Source organism: Perna viridis, chromosome 7, assembly GCF_037379345.1.
Source record: "Perna viridis isolate PV_CMFRI_1.1 ecotype Kerala chromosome 7, ASM3737934v1, whole genome shotgun sequence".
Taxonomy (NCBI): Eukaryota; Metazoa; Mollusca; class Bivalvia; order Mytilida; family Mytilidae; genus Perna; species Perna viridis.
In genome coordinates this window covers 39749930-39767472 of record NC_142451.1, presented here as the reverse complement: position 1 = coordinate 39767472, position 17543 = coordinate 39749930, and the positions used below count along the sequence as shown (strand labels likewise).

General features: G+C 32.3%; 1 protein-coding gene across 2 annotated transcripts; it reads right to left on the bottom strand.

The window, feature by feature from the left end:
- Positions 1-3640: 3640 nt before the first annotated feature.
- On the bottom strand, positions 3641-13368 carry LOC148612666 (uncharacterized). Of its 2 annotated transcripts, none has more exons than XM_088594314.1 (10): positions 13315-13368; positions 11740-11779; positions 9862-9940; positions 8880-8961; positions 7968-8078; positions 7516-7607; positions 6114-6204; positions 5709-5838; positions 4731-4882; positions 3641-4320 (listed from the first exon to the last, which is right to left on the bottom strand). In XM_088594314.1, exons 2-10 carry the CDS (start codon positions 11744-11746, stop codon positions 4201-4203), a joined length of 864 nt encoding a protein of 287 aa, XP_088450440.1. In that variant the 5' UTR covers positions 11747-11779; positions 13315-13368; the 3' UTR covers positions 3641-4200. The 2 variants fall into 2 exon arrangements, with proteins under 2 accessions (XP_088450440.1, XP_088450441.1); XM_088594315.1 differs by lacking the exon at positions 13315-13368 and adding an exon at positions 12294-12671.
- Between the last annotated feature and the right edge of the window lie 4175 nt (positions 13369-17543).

Sequence of the window (17543 nt, the reverse complement as noted above, 5' to 3'; positions counted from 1 at the left end):
CCTTTCTGTTTCAACAAAATAGCATCAACGTCGAATAGTGTCGAATTTTTTTTCTCAAATAAGAGTTTCTTTGTCTGGATCTGTTTCTCTATCGTTAAATACCCTTAGCTCGTTCTCCGTGGTAAGTTCATCATTGACAGCAAACCTGTACCCTTCTCGATCTTCCCAAATATCAAAAAAGATAATTAGCCGTAGATATAATATATAACGGTCGAATCTTTGCCTCGCAACTTGTCTTTCAATGTTTTACTGTCATTTGACTAGGTCCTTCAATTTTAACCCTTTGAATGGATCCGGTAAATCTTGGCCGGTTCTAATTTTTATTCTGCGATGAGCCTCAACGACAGCAAATATTGTCACCTCAAAATATGTTTTTTTCCAAACATCAGCCTACAGCATGTTTCGGTCATTTTGGTTTTGAGTACTTCTTGCATACAAAGTTGACTCTTATTATTATTATTATTATTAAAATCTACACATTTGATTTCAAAGCTGTTGATAGGAGGTTATCCCTTAAATCACGTGAGCAGCATATCGAAATTTATAATGTATATATGAATGGTATTTTTTTTGTATTCTTATTTTGAGCCAGTCCCGTATTTTGATTAAGTCAGTTGTCGAAATTGCATTTATGACACCACTTATATGATTTTATTCTAACTTTTAGATTGTTTGTGCGTGTTATGTTCAAATCAGGTTTGATGGAGATTAGATCTGTGAACATTTGTTATATAGACGAAGGGAATTCGAGCACCAGTTAATTTTGAGTAAAATAATTCTAAGTGTATCGTTTTCGTTTAAGTTTTTATTAACCGTGTTGTAAAGCAGTGGACAGGAATCCATATATTCTCTGTTTTTAAATATGAAACATATCCCCTTTTTATTATGTTAAATACAATAATACTTGAATTACGTATACTTTCTTTCAGCAATTTATGGTCTGCCAGACTGAATTTTACAAACAGCTTACAAATGTTATTTATTAGCACATCATACCTGTTCGGGTCCCAATGTCATCGGTGCTTCTTTTGTTACTTCTACTATTTGAAAACGGTACTTTGATTCTTTTTCTATTAAATACCTTCTTTGTTTTGTTTTGTTTTGTTTGTTTTGTTTTTTTGTTTTTTAGGGGTTTGGGGAGGGGTGCCCTAACTGTGTATGCCTTTAGAATTTGTTACTACAAATGTTGTTTTAACAATTTCTGTTTGCACTGAAGTCTTTCTATGAGTAAAATCTAGTCAACCATTTACATTTGTCAACATCAATCTGATTATAACTCTACAGTATAAAGATAAAAATCCAATGGTGTATCGCGATAGACTTCTCCCAATTAGACTTCTGGATTGAATTCATGACTACAGAAGTGTTATTGTCGTCATTATGAACTCAGGGACCGTTACGATATATCCATCTACACCATGAAAACTGATTTGTTCAGCGTGTTTTAGTTTTATTTTCCTTTGTCGTCTACCTCAGACGACGTTTTATTGGTGGGTATTTCTAGAAAAGCAGAGGACGTTTACCCTGCCTGTGCATTTGGTCCATGCTCCCAGTTTTTAGTGGAATCCAATTTGCTCATTTACTTTTGTTACTTTGTACGTATGATTTTAGTTACTTTATGTTCTTTGTTGTGTATGTCTTTTTTCCATGTCTGGTCTTTGTCCCTGGATTATGTTCTTTCGATTTCCGCTAGAATATTGGTTCCCTTGATTACTCTTTCACTTATTCTTACTATTGAAACTTTCTAATAAGGACCTGGATTTAGTGCAGAAATCACTTTTTTTTTCAAATAACCTTAGAATCATTTATATCTATCACCTGTTGTACATATCTTGCTTGTACATATTTACCTTATCAAGTGACCTGCATCGTGAATGTGACGATTTCCCAACTACTGAAGTCTTTTTTCAAGGATATGTTTAGCATCTTGAACTAGAATTGGTTATTCGTGTTTTTTTTGACAATCGACTAGACTACCCTTAAATTTTAACTCGATGTGATAAACATGTGGCACTCCTTTAATCTTTCTATTTCACAGATATTCAGACAGTTTCATGACTATGGCGTAACTAACCCAACTTTGTGATATTGGTTGTCTCTTTGTTATACAGATCATTGGATTACTAGAATGTGTTATTAATAGGATAATTATTTGGTAAGCGTCAATAACAAATTACTATCATAAATGCTCAAGAATACCTAGATTTAAGCACAAGGTATATCTTAATACCTTCTTGGCACGAGTGATTATATTTTGGTTATTCACAATAACCAACTTAATATCCCATTTATTAAATTTTCTCCCTTATTGGATGCTGTTTTCAACATAAAATTTAAATTTCGTGAACGGCGAATTGAAATTCAAGTCGTGCCGTTTCGGTGGGAGGAAGTCCGAGACTGAAATTATCGAATTTATTTCGCGGACTTTTTGTATCACGCTAGAACTCTAACAAATAGGCTTCTGGAACAGGGTTATGTTGCTACAAGATTGAACTCATCACTACAGAAGTTTTATGGTCGTCATCATGAACTCGTGGATCGTTATGGTGTATCCATCAGCACCATGAAAACTGATTTATTCAACGGGTCATAGTTTTCCTTTCCTCGTTTGTCTACCCCGGACTTGACTTTTTATGAGCAACTCGGCGGGTGTATCTAGAAAAGCAGAGGACGCTTCCCTACCGGTGCACCCAGTTTTTAGTGGAGTCCGAGTTGCTCATTTACTTTTGTTACTTTGTATGTATGATTTTAGTTTCTTGATGTTCTTTGTTGTGTATGTCTGTTTTCCATGTCTGGTCTTTGTTCCTGGATTACATTCTTTTGATTACCGCTGTAATCGTGGTTCCCTTGATTACTCTTTCACATTGTTAAGTTTAACACAGGAATTAGTTGATAAACAGTGCTATCTATATAATTATATCTTACACTGTTCGTATTTTTGTTTTGATTGTACTCGATCCTTGACACATTCATCGGTTGTTTATCTTGACTTATTCCTGATTCAAGGTCCAGGTGTTTACTATATTATTATTTTAAAAGATATACATGGCTTATGTTCATTGTAGTGTGAGATAGAGTTTTATTTTAGGTTATACGAAAGGTTGTATTTTATTAGTTTCGGATTTGAATTAAAGTATCCTATTTTACCTGCTTGTTGCTTGTTACTCACTTGTATATATAAATATTGAGTTCTATGCCTTTCCTTTTTTGAGTTGTTAATAATCGGATATCCAATAATCGTAGTCACTCGTGGCTTCACTTCTGACAGTTTGTCTCCAAGTGTTTTTCAGGAACTACAACGTTTTCATTGGGGTAGCCGTTTCCATCTTTTGTTGTCGATCGTATTATTCCAATAGGTTTCAATTTTCCCCATATCAATTATACTATAATACTTGAATTTTTGTATTGTGTGGAAAACTTTTAGAGTGATTTGTTACATTCTATTAAATTACTTTTTCAAATACTAACCATTTTTATTTCGAAAAAAAATGTTTTATTATGACGATTTCTATCTTTTTCAGGCTCTTAAAAACCGTATATTTTTGTCATTTCTGCAGCATTGCTCAAACCAGGTTGAGCATTACCTAATAACATTCCTAATAATTTAATATCCAACGAGTGATCTTCCAAATGATAATGATTGAAAGGTGAAAACTTTATTTTGTGTAAAATATTATTTGCATTGCGGAGTGCAGACCATCGACCTGAAGAAAAGCATAATATATAGCCAGGTTATACAAAATAACTTGATTTTCACAAAAAGAATTAGCCAATCATAAACCTTGTTACAAATCAAATTAAATCATATGAAAACATGTACTGTCTTTAATACCAGTGGCGGTTTCTGATACTTTGAAATGGCTTGAGGGGTTCCTCGGAAAAAGGGGGTGCTTGGACATTATTTACCTTTCTTTTTTTGTGCAATGACATATTTTCTAATAAAAAGGAGGGGTGCTACCCCCTGCACCCTTGAGATCCGCGATTGTTAAAACCACAAAGTAAATCTGAAAAAGATCGTAATCAACGGTACCAATTCTTCGTTGTAGGCTTACGGCACTCGCCGAAAGAAATAATATTTCATTGATTACAACCATGTGCCATTTTGTATTTACCAATTTTTACAATTAAATTGTGGAGTTCTTATACTGGTAACCGTTTACAATTAACAATTTAAAAAAAAAGCAAAACAGAATCGAAACTTCATTTTTCTTCTTCAGCAGTGAGTTGTCGAGTCAATGTTTCTGATTTTGCCATTTCAATGAAATCTTTCCCTGTCATATCTGTTGTGTTGGTACATTTAAGCAAATCTTCGTTAGAAACCTATAATAGATATAAAACTGATGTTTAAAAAAAATCACGACCTTTTCTACTATGTCACATGACCATAAACATTCAAGTATCCAGATATTGTGAGAAGGAGATGTTCCAGGTTATTATTAGCTCATTCTGACCCAAATTACACATGAAATTCTCAATTAGAAAAAGGGGTTTATGTGTTTCAAGCCCTGAAACAGTTTGCCTGTATCCACTACTGAATATTGAGGAAAAAGGACAAATATATTTTTAATACTGAATGACGATCAAGTCAAATGTTTTAGCAATATAACTAATATAAAAAGATCCATGACTGACAAGCAATTCAAAGGACACCAAAAACAAATAAAAGAACAACTGGGACGGACATTGTCTTGGTCACAATAGTATCTTGCGTAGTGAAAGGTTTTACGTACCTTTGTAAGTGGTGAATAAGATGGGTGATGGTGTTTTTTCGTCGGGTTGTTATTGGCTCTATTATAAGCTATCGGGAAACCTATTCTTCGTTTATCACTTTTGTTGACCTCACTCATATGAAGTGTATTACAATGAAAGAATACAGCATCTCCTGAAAAAAAGTATTACAAATGGTAAAAATTTTATGTATTGCGCAATAGTCTTCAGCCTAAGTATTTTAACATCCATTCTCCGTAAGCATTTAACATTTTGAACAGAGGATGTGGCACGCATGGTCTCAGATTTACTTATAACATGCAAAAATAGTAAAGACCTATGGTACTTCTCAAACCAAAGAAACTCTTATTTTGGTTGGAAAATTTAGCAGCTAGTTATCATGGCAACAGACAGTTAAAAAGATGAAACTACTAGTTTTTCGTTCTTTTTTTTTTAATTTTCTGGTGGTAATAGGCTAGTCCTGCAAATATAATGGAAATCGGTCACCATGCGTGGCACACCATGTTAAGTGGTTACAGAGAATGGCTGTTAATATGTATATTGTATTGACAGTTACTTTCCCTAGCGACTAAAATCGATTTTTTTTTCATTTCAAATCTTTAGGTTATATTTATATTCTTTCCATTTCATAGCCATTTTAAACCGAATTAACATCGAAACATTTACTCCTTGGAAAATGATATATTGCCCATAGGCTAGAGTCGTCATTCTGAAAGTTCAACGCTTCTCCATGACCTGATTGACCAATATAGAGTGTACGATTTCATTTTGACATTGACCTCTGTCTGTGATTGATATGGGTTCTATTTATCGAACTGCAGCAAGCAGCATGGCAGATGTCTTTTCAGAAAAATGAACTGCCCATACTTACTGAGCACGTACAATATGGTATGCGACAGAATAAAAAAAAGTCAATTAACAGTGAACTGTGCAAAAAATCTAGTAAACGTCTGATAAATACTAATATCTCAATTCTTGACCTGGTTTCATCTCCACAATATCCAAAGGAAGTTTCTTTTTGATTTCCTCCAATCGTTCCATGTCAGGAGTGAATTGTCCGTCATCTTTTGAGTGTGACAGTCTTCCACATTTGTGGGATCCCCTTAATAGCTATAAATACCAGAAATTATGCTTGCTTTATTCAAAAGATGTGAACTGGTTTCCTGTTCATGTAATAACATTCATATCGAATCAATTATAAGAATTGGAAATTTCTGCAAACATCAAATTCGTCATACTATTTAAAAAAATGACTATTTAAAAGAATTAAAAAAGAGATATATTTCTGGCTTGTCAGTTTAAAAGCTGAATAACTGTAATGTTATCAGAGTGCACAAAAAAGATTCATATGACTATTCTATTTGACAAATGAATGGAACCTATACCTGTAAGCAACCATTTTCAGTCGTACATTCGTCGATAGCTATGAATATCGTTCCCATGTCAGGGTAAAGGATTCCATAATCATACCAATACCTATAACAAATTAAATATATATAATTACATGAACCACGAATCTTAATTCTATATAACGGTAAATAATATTTGAAATGTTTATTAACGATTAAAGGACGGTTGCAATCTAACGACGTATAACACATTTATTTATTTTCCCCGAATCAATAGAAAAAAAAAACATAGTGCCTTGAAAACTTGCTATATATAAATTAAAATACTGTAACAATATAATGTATACTGTTACAACGGACGCAGCTCTGTTTTTAATTTTTGACCGAGTTAATTGCTTTATTAACTTTTGGACAAGTTACCCTTGTTCATATAGCGCCACGTGGCTTGAATCGTAGCCTACCTTAAATTGGGATTATGTTATACAGCAACACGTGGTAAAAAAATTAAAAATCAATCCTTCAAATTTTATTACTAAACGATTTCAATCCAAATTAACATTTTATCCTTAATAAAAAAAAATCAAAACCTTATTTACTATTGTATTATTAGAGTCGTTAACTTTGGACCGATCGACGTTTTTTACGTCACCGAACCAAAGTAGTTTTTACAAAAAATCTTAGTAGCCCAAATATCCGTACCAATCTAAAGGTTCTTGTCACAAATGATGCATCAATTAACATCTTGTAGGGAAATGCCAGTTTATTAAAGAACTGGACATGCAGAGGTGGTTTAATTAAAAGTGCACAAACTTCTGCATAAGTATTGCAATATACAGGAGAGCAATCAAGGGACCCAAGACTCTTTAGCGGAAAGACCAGACCAGAAAAACAGATACACACAACAAAAATATAAAATTACCAAAATATAATGTCAAAGAAGTAAAGGTAAACAAGCAAATCGAACTGCACTAAAAACTTGGAGCATGGACTGGTACACCGGTAGGGTAAGCTGCCTCTGTTTTTATAGAAACACCAAACGAATTGCTCGTCGAGTCCAGGATACACGACAGAGCGAAGAAAAACTATAGCACGCTGAACAAATAAGTTCTCATGGAGCAGATGGATACACCCGTTACGGTCGTCCCCGAGTTCATAATGACAACAATAACACTCTTGTAGTGATGACTTCAATCTAGTAGCAACATAACCCTGTTCCAGAAGCCTAACTGTAAGAAGTCTGGGTATAAATAGTCTATACGCTCTGGCATAACGTAAGGGTTGTTATATGAAAATTCCATACGTTGGTGCTATAGGGATGTTGCCACAAATGGATGAAAAATTGAAAATGCCGAATGAAAAGTCATCACGTTTGTCGAATACTTAGGTCAATAGGTTTCCATTTGTAAAGCTACATTTTGAAGTGTTAGTGTGTACTTACCCATAATCTTGGTGCCAATGAAATCCAGCTCCATTCTTTGGCCATTTCATAGTAAACTTTGAATGGTATAGGTAAACCTCGCCTCCTAAGCACTACAATATTGTAATTCTTACTAATTGAGATAGTGATCGTTACATACTGTTTAACTTCTCTTTTAATTCAAAAGCTGCTCTTAAAAACTCTTAAGAAAATCTTAAAATTCTAATAACTCAAAAATCTAAAAATTAAAATTACTTCCGAAAAATAGGAAGTATAAGCCAGTTGTGTGTGTGTGTGTGTGTTTACGAAGAACAAAAGAAGGTCACCAAACAGTTAAACAGTTATCTCTATTTTCTCTGAAAATTAGTCAAACAAATGAATTAATGGTGAACATACAATTTTTTTTTCTTCTCCAAAAACTTATCATCCTTCATTTGATTGTGCTCAGTGTATTCTGCCTATCGCGTTCATACCTTTTCAACTAGATCAACAACCCTCTCACACCTGGCCATGAGTCCTGTGACGTCATTTCCAGCTTGGTTCCAGGCAATCATAGTTGACATGTTGCCATCCTTGTCAGGTATCTAGTAAATTAATCATTATACGATGAAAATAAACATAACTACGTAGGTGAATAAACATTGTTAAGCAAGCTCATGAAGCTACCAGTTTAGAGCCATGGGGACACAAAAAATTTCAATTGCACATACGACTACAAAGATTGTCGCTGGTTAATCATACAGCTGTATACCAATTTGAAAAATCTCTGAGCGTTATGCAATAAATGTAAATGGAGATAAGTCAATTTTTTGTCTATGATGAAGATAATAATACACAAAAATTGACATTTAATGTTGATCCAAAACATGTGAAATCATAATTTTTCCAATGTCTATGATAATGTTAATTCATTATAAAAATTGAACAATGAAATATATTTTGATACAAATTCAGATGATAATACCTACTAACCGCAGATAAATCATGTTAATTGAGATATTACCCTTTCCGATAAAGGAGTATAAGTGTTTACATGTATAAGACTTTGTAAATTTAGTCAAAAATAACCTGATAATAGCTACGGTCCATTTTGAATAATATTTTTTTAATACGTCTCTGTCAAGTTATAAAAAAACCATGCGATAAGACAAATTATCATTAGTTGATTGTCAGTAAGAAAAATAATATTCATTATATGAGTTACCTGAAAACCAAGGAAAAATCATTTAATAACTGTTTTTTATTATTTTTTTTCTTCTTCTTCAATTTATATTTGACAGATTTTTCACTGTAAGAATTGTTAATTATGTATATATGTATAAGGTTTCTTCAGTGCATGTACTATTTATGGAGTTTCTAAGGAAACCGAACAGTCCTATACGTACGTCATATCTGTATTTTTTCATGTCGTCGTTATTTTCAACAATGTCTTTTACTCTTGCTATTACTTCAGGTTCAAATAATTGCCTGTAATTATATTGTTTGAATGAACATTCTAATCATGATTGTCTCTTTGCCAGAATAGTTTTACTTTGTTATTAAGCATATTTAATTCTGTCATCATTATACAGGTAAATCTACCTAAAAGAACACCTTTCGTTTGGTTTAGACAGTTGTTCTTGTTTCAGAATATCTTTTAATGAATAAGTAGAGACAATCAAAAGATTCTAGTTTAGAAAGGTTATTTCGGTTTATTTAAAGCATGGTTTCGACAGGTTTTACTGTAAATTCTGAGTTTGATTTATTTTGTGTACATAGATTAAATATTAAATAGCACTCCAGCTAAACATCATGCAAAATGTGATTGATGGGTAAAAAGCCTACATATTTTTATTTTTGATATTTTGTTTGAAATGTCATAGTAAACATAAATTCACATGTGGTTTTTCATATAACCTGTGCTCTTAGGAGATAAAAATTATATAGAATGCACTGTATATTTCAAAATTAAGGGAGATAACTCTGTAAATGACGCTGAAATAGAATAGAATCTACTGGATTTTCAATGTTGATTATCTCATAAGAGCAGGAAGATTTGAATGAATAATTACACATTTCATAGTATAGACCCATAAAACAACTTAATTACAAAAATACAAATATGTAGCCTTTTTTGGGGTGTATCACATTTTTCAGATTTTGCATGATTCTTACAGACAGCTACTAAAAAAGTTAAAAATAATATATTCGTTGTTTTATAACAATAGTAAAGATTCCAGTTTTCATTATGTGTATTGAGCGTTGGTGTCGGGGGTAAAAAACTTTGTTGGGTAGAATATAACTTTTCTTTTTTTTCTTTTGTTAACATGAATGTGATAGAAAAAGACATGTTCATACATAATATATTCTATTCCCTTTTTTATTTACCTCACTAAGATATATCCATCATCATCAAAGTTTTGTTGCATTTCATCTGTAACTTTGAAATCTTTAGTGTATTTGTACTCTGCAATGAAAAAAAAACATTGCAATGGTTTGAACGTGGATCGTTATGGTGTATCCATCTGCACCATGAAAACTGATTTATTCAACGGGCCATAGTTTTCCTTTCCTCGTTTGTCTACCCCGGATTTGACTTTTTATGAGCAACTCGGCGGGTGTTTCTAGAAAAGCAGAGGACGCTTACCCTACAGGTGCACTTGGTCCATGCTCCCAGTTTTGTAGTGGAGTCTGAGTTGCTCATTTATTTTTGTTACTTTGTATTTATGATTTTAGTTACTTTATGTTCTTTGTTGTGTATGTCTGTTTTCCATGTCTGGTCTTTGTCTCTGGATTACATTCTTTTGATTACCGCTATAACCTTGGTTCCCTTGATTACTTTTTGAGGAACACAAATAGAGCTTGTTTTAACAAGAGAACGTTACATAATTGTGAATAAGTTGCAAGACAATTAGTAAAACAAATGAAATGTTTCGCAGGGCGCAGCTTGATCAGACTACAGAGTTTGAACTCTGAACATTTTAGGCAAGTATGGACGTACCATTCAAACATGAAGCTTTGAATTTTGATTATATTTAGATATTTGAAACAAGATAAGATTTTGACCAGAATTGTAGTGGTCACGTCTGTTCCAGTCAACACCTCCAAAAACAGCCCTAACGTTCCATGTATGGCAATACCCGTCTGATACAATTTCATTCTCTTTTATTTAAGTCAGACAAAAAAATCAGACAAAAAAATGTTTCTGGTCTTTTTGTGGTCCTTTATTCTTACTTGGCTCAAGTCACAACACCAAAAATCAATCTCAGTTTTCATTTTGTTGTATGGCATCTTGTAATATATTTACATATGAGATCCTTCCACTACTCAAACTACTTTCAAAGCATAAGGTAAATTATCGATTTACAAAAAACAATCCCAGTCTTCTGTTAGCGGTAAGCCACTTTTTAATATAGTTTTAAAGATTTCCAATCACTAATAGTCAAGCTATTGTCTGGACACCAGAAAAATGGTTGTTTCAGCCCCTACCCCCTCTTTTGGCCTCTTATTTCTAAAATGTACAACACAAAATACCAATCCAAGTCTGACTATTGTAATAAAAATATTGTGGAACAACGACGACTGCGCTGTGCCATCATACGACCGCATTTTGTTTTACCGCGTTCGTATTAAAATGACAATTTAAATTTGTGTTCGTCTTTTATTCATCAAATATGAGTTGTTTTTTTTTTTTTTTTTTGTTTTGTTTTTGTTTTTTTTGTGTTTTTTTGTGTTTTTTTTGTGTTTTTTGTTTTGTTTTTGTTTTATGTACATCATTAACATAAGCTGTGTGTGATTTAAAAAAATGTCTACAGATTTTTGTTTTTGAAAGTGATTGCATCAAGAAAATGGTATTAGTTAGTGGTCTTTATAGATATCAAGCATGAAGTGATTTAAGCATGTAAAAAATTAGAACAAATCAGTTAAACGGTATTAAAATATCAGATGTGATATGTGCATAAAAACATCTGATCACTTTTATTTCTTATTCAGGAACAGTTGTGTGCAACATTACTAGTCTTTGTCATTTGGGTGATGCAAATACCTGCTAGTACCAGAAATACCTGCCAGTACCAGAAATACCTGCCAGTACCTGAAAAACCTACAGTACATATCTGTATACAGAAAGGATGACAGCTATATAAAAAAACTTGTTTACGTAGATGAAAAAGGCATTGTCTTTTTGGCGGGTTATCTGTACCTCAATTATTTATAGTGTCTGCATTCTATATAGATTATTTTATGTAATACCAAATGTAAACTTACCATTCATTATGATAATTAAAGTATACTACTAACTTTCAGTCTGAAAATTGAAATAAATAATGTATTAACATTTTATATTGATTTGTTTGTTAATAGAATTCGTCTTTTTCATACAAATAGCTGTCAACGTCGGCATATTTTTTTATATATATATAGCTCTTGAAATTCTTCGTTTATTCCTAATCCAATGTTTTTTGTTTTGTTTTGTTTTTGTTTTTTATTTTTGTTTTTTTATTTTATTATTGTACCTCTATATTCTTAAAATGAAAAATCAACTATGAATGATATTTTAATTGCACCGTATCACTAGATTTTTATCTAAAACAAATCAGTCAAAAGAAAACATTTCAACGCTGCGTAATACATTTCAATGTCAAAGTACTGATGATTTTATAGTTAATACGTCCGCTATGCAAAATCGTATTACATGATTATGAACCGACACGCCATCTTTTCAATGTGTACATAGTTTGTATTCATAAAAAGCCGATGTTTTCTTTATGTACAAATGCAATGTATATAGGTTGAAGCAGAGGACATGACATGGTACATACCTTTCACTGTAAATACCAACTATCACATGTATATCCTACTGATATGAAGGGCAAACTGAACATACATGTGGCTTACATATTCTTGATAAATAAACATTGCAACTAGATTGCGGTAAATAAACTTGAACTAAATTCAGCGGGAAATTTTGATTTTACATAAACATTATTTCTGTTAGCGACACAAATCAGTTCACTTAACCCGAATTATCAAGTTTAGATTAGGCCGAAAGACTTTTCAATTTTTTTCCATTGGTTTCCCTTAAAAAAGAAAACGGCAGAGAGAAATGCATCATTTAAATGTTTTTTTTAAACAAAAACAAAATTAATTGAGAAAAAATATAACCCATTCCGATTGAAATACTTAGCTAGAGAGCCCTAAAATTGTTGACTTCTATCCTCGCATAACGGTATTGATGATACTAATTAGCTTAAATAGCAGGAAAAAACTTGATAACTTTACCGGTATATACATTTGTATATGCATTATAAATATGTAGTCATTAAATTTTTGAATTATTTATAAAAACTATATATGTTCCCAGGAATGTGTAATTATTTTTGGCATCACTCTTGTATTGCATATGCCTGAGCAGGTGTACATCAAAACGTGGAGGCTAAAAAATATAGTGCGCTTTCTTTTTGCCTTTTCCTGTTTTTGTTTTTTTGTTTTTTGTTTTTGTTTTTTGTTTTGGCAAATGCTTATCATTATTCATCAAAAGTGCAGAGTAAATATGAAGCTATGACACAAATATTTATTTTTGATGAAAAACAGTATTTTCTTGAAAAACAATTTTTCAGAAAAGGGGTCTATTTCATGAACTCAAAATACAAAAGTAGAAGAAGTCGATTTTCAGTTCGACCTGTTCTGGTGTACCAAAGTTCGTGCCTTCTTTTTATGGACATAAAAATTATTTTTGACATTTCCTTCAAGGAAAACATGGTCAAAAGTAAGATTGAAACTCCCTATTCTTTTTTTAAATCATGACAAGTTAAGGTTAACTATAGAAGCCTAGAAACCTACCCAAGTTATATCATCTCCCATTTCATTGTGCTTTTCGTCTGTCGGGAGAGGAAATGGCTGTCATTGTTGGTTCTGATACGGAAAATGATCGAATATGAACGACATTCAAGTGTGGATAACATATGACTTGTGAAAATTACTTTCTACATGTATGGGTAACAGGAAACGACAAGTGTAGATCGTGTCATTTGCTTTGCAAATTTCTTTGAAAGGATTGCTTTCCTTATCCGGGAAATATCTTCAATACATATATTTTTACCATGCGCACATATCAAACATGTCCCTACATTTACATGTATTCGATATTCCAAAGTTAATATATGCAAAATGTTTGATCAATTTTACGCATTTTCGTGTGTATAAAATCCTGTTGCTTAAGTTTCTTGTATATAAAGTAAATTTTGCAACATTTATTTCGTGTAGACACTTAAAATACCCGTATTTATATCAACATTATTACCAGATGAAATACCTTGATCCACCGTTCAGGAGGAGCATGGATGTATATGTAAATTCTTCATGTTAAAGTGTAAAAATCTGTGCCTACATGTAGTTTAAGAATTGTTATGACTGGTCTAATATAATATTTGTGCCAAGCGGTCCTGTCGTGCTAATTGTTGTCTGCAGTTCAGCTTTTTGTCGTCTTTTCGAATATTTAGTGCAAATTTTAGCGTCTATATTCTGTGTGGACGAAGTTGGCTTATATTTCAGTCAGCTGCATTCTGTGTTACGTTTGTATTCAATTCATGTCTCCAAAATTTTGTTTTGCGCCTTTTGTTAATCTTGAAAAAAATAAAGGCAGTTGCGTCACGGGTGGTGGATTTGATGGGGTGTGATAAGACCTTATAGGTTGTCAGGTTATATGAGCATAGTCTGACCGTGATACATAATGAGGTTTATTGGTGTGAATATTCACATGCCATGTATTGTAATTAGTTTTTGAACCTGAATTTAAGATATGCCAAGCTTTCATGCATTTTATCGGAGATACAGTTTGCAGAAATGTTAATCTTCGAAAACTCTACAAAAGGAGACCCCCTGTTATTTTGATCGACAATTGAAATGTGTCACTTCCGGGCTGCTTAACGTCCCTTTTCATTCCCATCATTATGCCTAATGAATAGCAAAAATTTCGAAAATTGCAGGTTTTAAGCTCCCACCGAGAGACGGACAAGACCGTCGGAGATTACCTAATGTATGATGAAATGTCGGGAGGCTCCCACATTTTAAATTTACAAGTATTCGTTATCATATATTCTAATGAAAAAGTTTCATTTTTTTCTCATTTATATATTTTAAAACTTTAAATATTTTAAAATATTATAGGAATTGATTTAATCAAAAGTAATGAATAACATTGATTTGTGTATGTACGTGCTTATTATGTTTCAGCTGTAATTGCACTCAGAAAACATTTAAAACATTAGGGATCTTTCTGTTTGTCTGTCTGCCTTTCTGTAATTACGCACGAAAAACATTAATGCCTTTTGACTCGTTATGAAGATATATATTTAGTCACTCATGCAGTGTTATCGTGTAGTTGAGGAGGAAATAGTAAAACATGATTTGTTTATTTGCCTCATCTCTGTTGATTCTGTTTTCAGCGGAACATACTTTGAGACTCGATGATCACCGAATATAATACAAGTTTGATTCAAGCAAAACGCTATTTTATGGAACAGGAGACAAAAATGATTAATTGCCTAAAGCTTTATAAAATGTAGAAGTAAAGTTACGAATGCAGACATTCTTTACAGAGCTAAGTGTGCGAGTGCACCAATTCGAAACTACCCAACGAATTATTACATCAGGCACTGAAGATAAATTTAAATATATATGCCTCCTTAATTCAAAGCTTCAATGCTTAATTTATATGCAGACATTAACACTACATAAAACATTTCTCTGACAGATTCGTGAACGCAAACCATAAAATATTAACATTACATGTATGATATGGTAAGATATTGTGTTATCGGAAGTCCATTCATCTTACATATTTAAAACAAAAACGCGCGCGCACACACACACACACACACACACACAGACAACATATCAACACTAAAGAGAAGCCTCTAAGAATAGATTTCTTCCACTCCTTGTTACTTTATATGTCTAACAAATATTGTAAATCATAACACTAAGATATAATTCTTTTTTTTTTTACTTTATTCAACATATACTGATTGATTACGCATATAATTTTGTTCTTTTAATTTTGTTAAAAACGACGATGAAACAAATTGTTTTAATTTTAAAAAAATGAAATAATATGGAGGTTATTAAAGGGAGATACTTTTATTTCTTCTAGTAGGCACTACAGCGCCTTATGTACTCTCATTCTTTGCAAAACAAAAATAGTCAAATAAGGAGCATATGTTTTGGTTTAGCGTATTATTTGTAATTAAGCACTTCTCCGTCTAAGAATTGGGCAAAATGTATATCAGGTGTGGCAATAGAAAGAAAAAAAAACAAAGGAAAAATTGTTTGCTTTAACCAATAAATTATACCTAATAACCACCAGAAATTACCATCGAAGTGTTTTTAAAATTTTCCTTTTCAAGATATTTTAGATCAAATTTAGTTGAAATGCACTTTGGAAAACATGGGAAATACTTTTCTTGGACTCTTTCCCTATATAAGCAGTCAAAAAATGTCTGCGTCACAAATGCTTCAGGATAAACTTAAACAAAATAGTTTTTTGGTTGTTTTCTAGATGTACTGAATATATTTTAGGCAAAAATGACTAAATTGGGGAAAGTGAGGTGCCAACTATTGCCTGATTCTTCCACAGAATGGCACTTAATTTTTATTTTGTATTGTTTTCAATTATCTCTTAATTGTAACGTGAAATATGAGTATAATGCAATGAATAGTGGCATCTGTGAAAATGCAACAGTTGGATGGATAAATAAACGACAATTAAGAGCAAAAAGCTTTTTGAGAACATTTGAGTGTTCATCGGCTTGTTGACATCGATTAAAATATATAGAGGTATGGGAATTTGACATAATGTGCCACAAAATGTTTAAATCAGTTGATGATTATTTCCTGTCGTAGAAGTTTCAAGGCAGTTTAAACCATTAATGACGCATTACATTGAAATTCAGACAGGAACTTTTTTTTTCATTTTTTTCTGCTTTGTTCTAGTGCTGTTATTTGTCTTGTTTTTATTATCATTTTGGATGGAGTAAAATTAATGGTAATTCACTTTTTTGTTCGAAAATAAATGCATACTGAAAAACGAGTTCCAATGATAGACAACCCTGTCTTGGGGACCACTTGTCGTCAGCAATAATCTTAAATGACTATTATAAAGTGTTCATATGTAGTGCATTCTATGTAAAATCAATGTGATTATTAACACCATCTATTTTTGAGACCAGAATTTTACTTTCCCTTGGAAGTTCTCTTAAGACAGGTTTCAAGGTATATGATCGGGACTGGGACGTCATTTAAAATGGGAAACTATTGATATGCCTAACTCTGTGGTCAAATGGTAAAACAAATGACAATGCAACATTTTTCATTTCCTTTTCTGTTTCGACAAAATAGCATCAACTTCGAATTGTGTCACACAAGTTAATTAAATAAGAGTCTCTGTATGGACCAGTTTCTTTAACAGTCTGTTATGGATTGTATTTTGGATACCCATTCTAATGATATTAGATTTATCTCTGATCATTGTGGCCCCTTACATAGCTCGTTTTTTATTGGTAAGTTCATCAATAACAACCTCGTACCGTTCTTGATCTTCCTAAATATCAGATACAACGTCAAAAAGAAAATTAGCCGTAGACATAACGTATAACGGTCGAATCTTTGCCTCTCATCATGTCGATGAATAGTTTATTGTCTTACAAAATTCTTTTAATCAGGTTTTTTTCACATTTAATCATTTAAAGAAAACGGGTAATGCTTAACCAGTTCTAATTTTGTGTATCCTGCGGTAAGCCTCAACGACAGCTATTTATTGTCACCTTAAAATATAGATTTATGCAAACATCGGCATACAGAATATTTCGAAAATTTTGGTTTTGAGCAATGCTTGCATACAATTTTTTTGTTTTTTTGTTTTTGTTTTGTTTTGTTTTTGTTTTTGTTTTTTCATGAGATATTTTTACAAAACACATTTGATTCTAATGCTGCTGATGAAGGTTATCCCTTAAAGCTCATGAGCAGCATATCGAAATATATATTGTATATATATGATTAGTTTTGTTGTATTT

Bases quoted from the DNA above. Each gene is read 5' to 3' on its own strand.
- LOC148612666 (XM_088594314.1), bottom strand. The intron at 6,205-7,515 runs GTAAGTACACAC...AATTTGTTATAG, and splicing joins CATTGGCACCAAGATTATGG to GTATTGGTATGATTATGGAA. The intron at 4,883-5,708 runs GTCAAGAATTGA...ACTTTTTTTCAG, and splicing joins TATTGTGGAGATGAAACCAG to GAGATGCTGTATTCTTTCAT.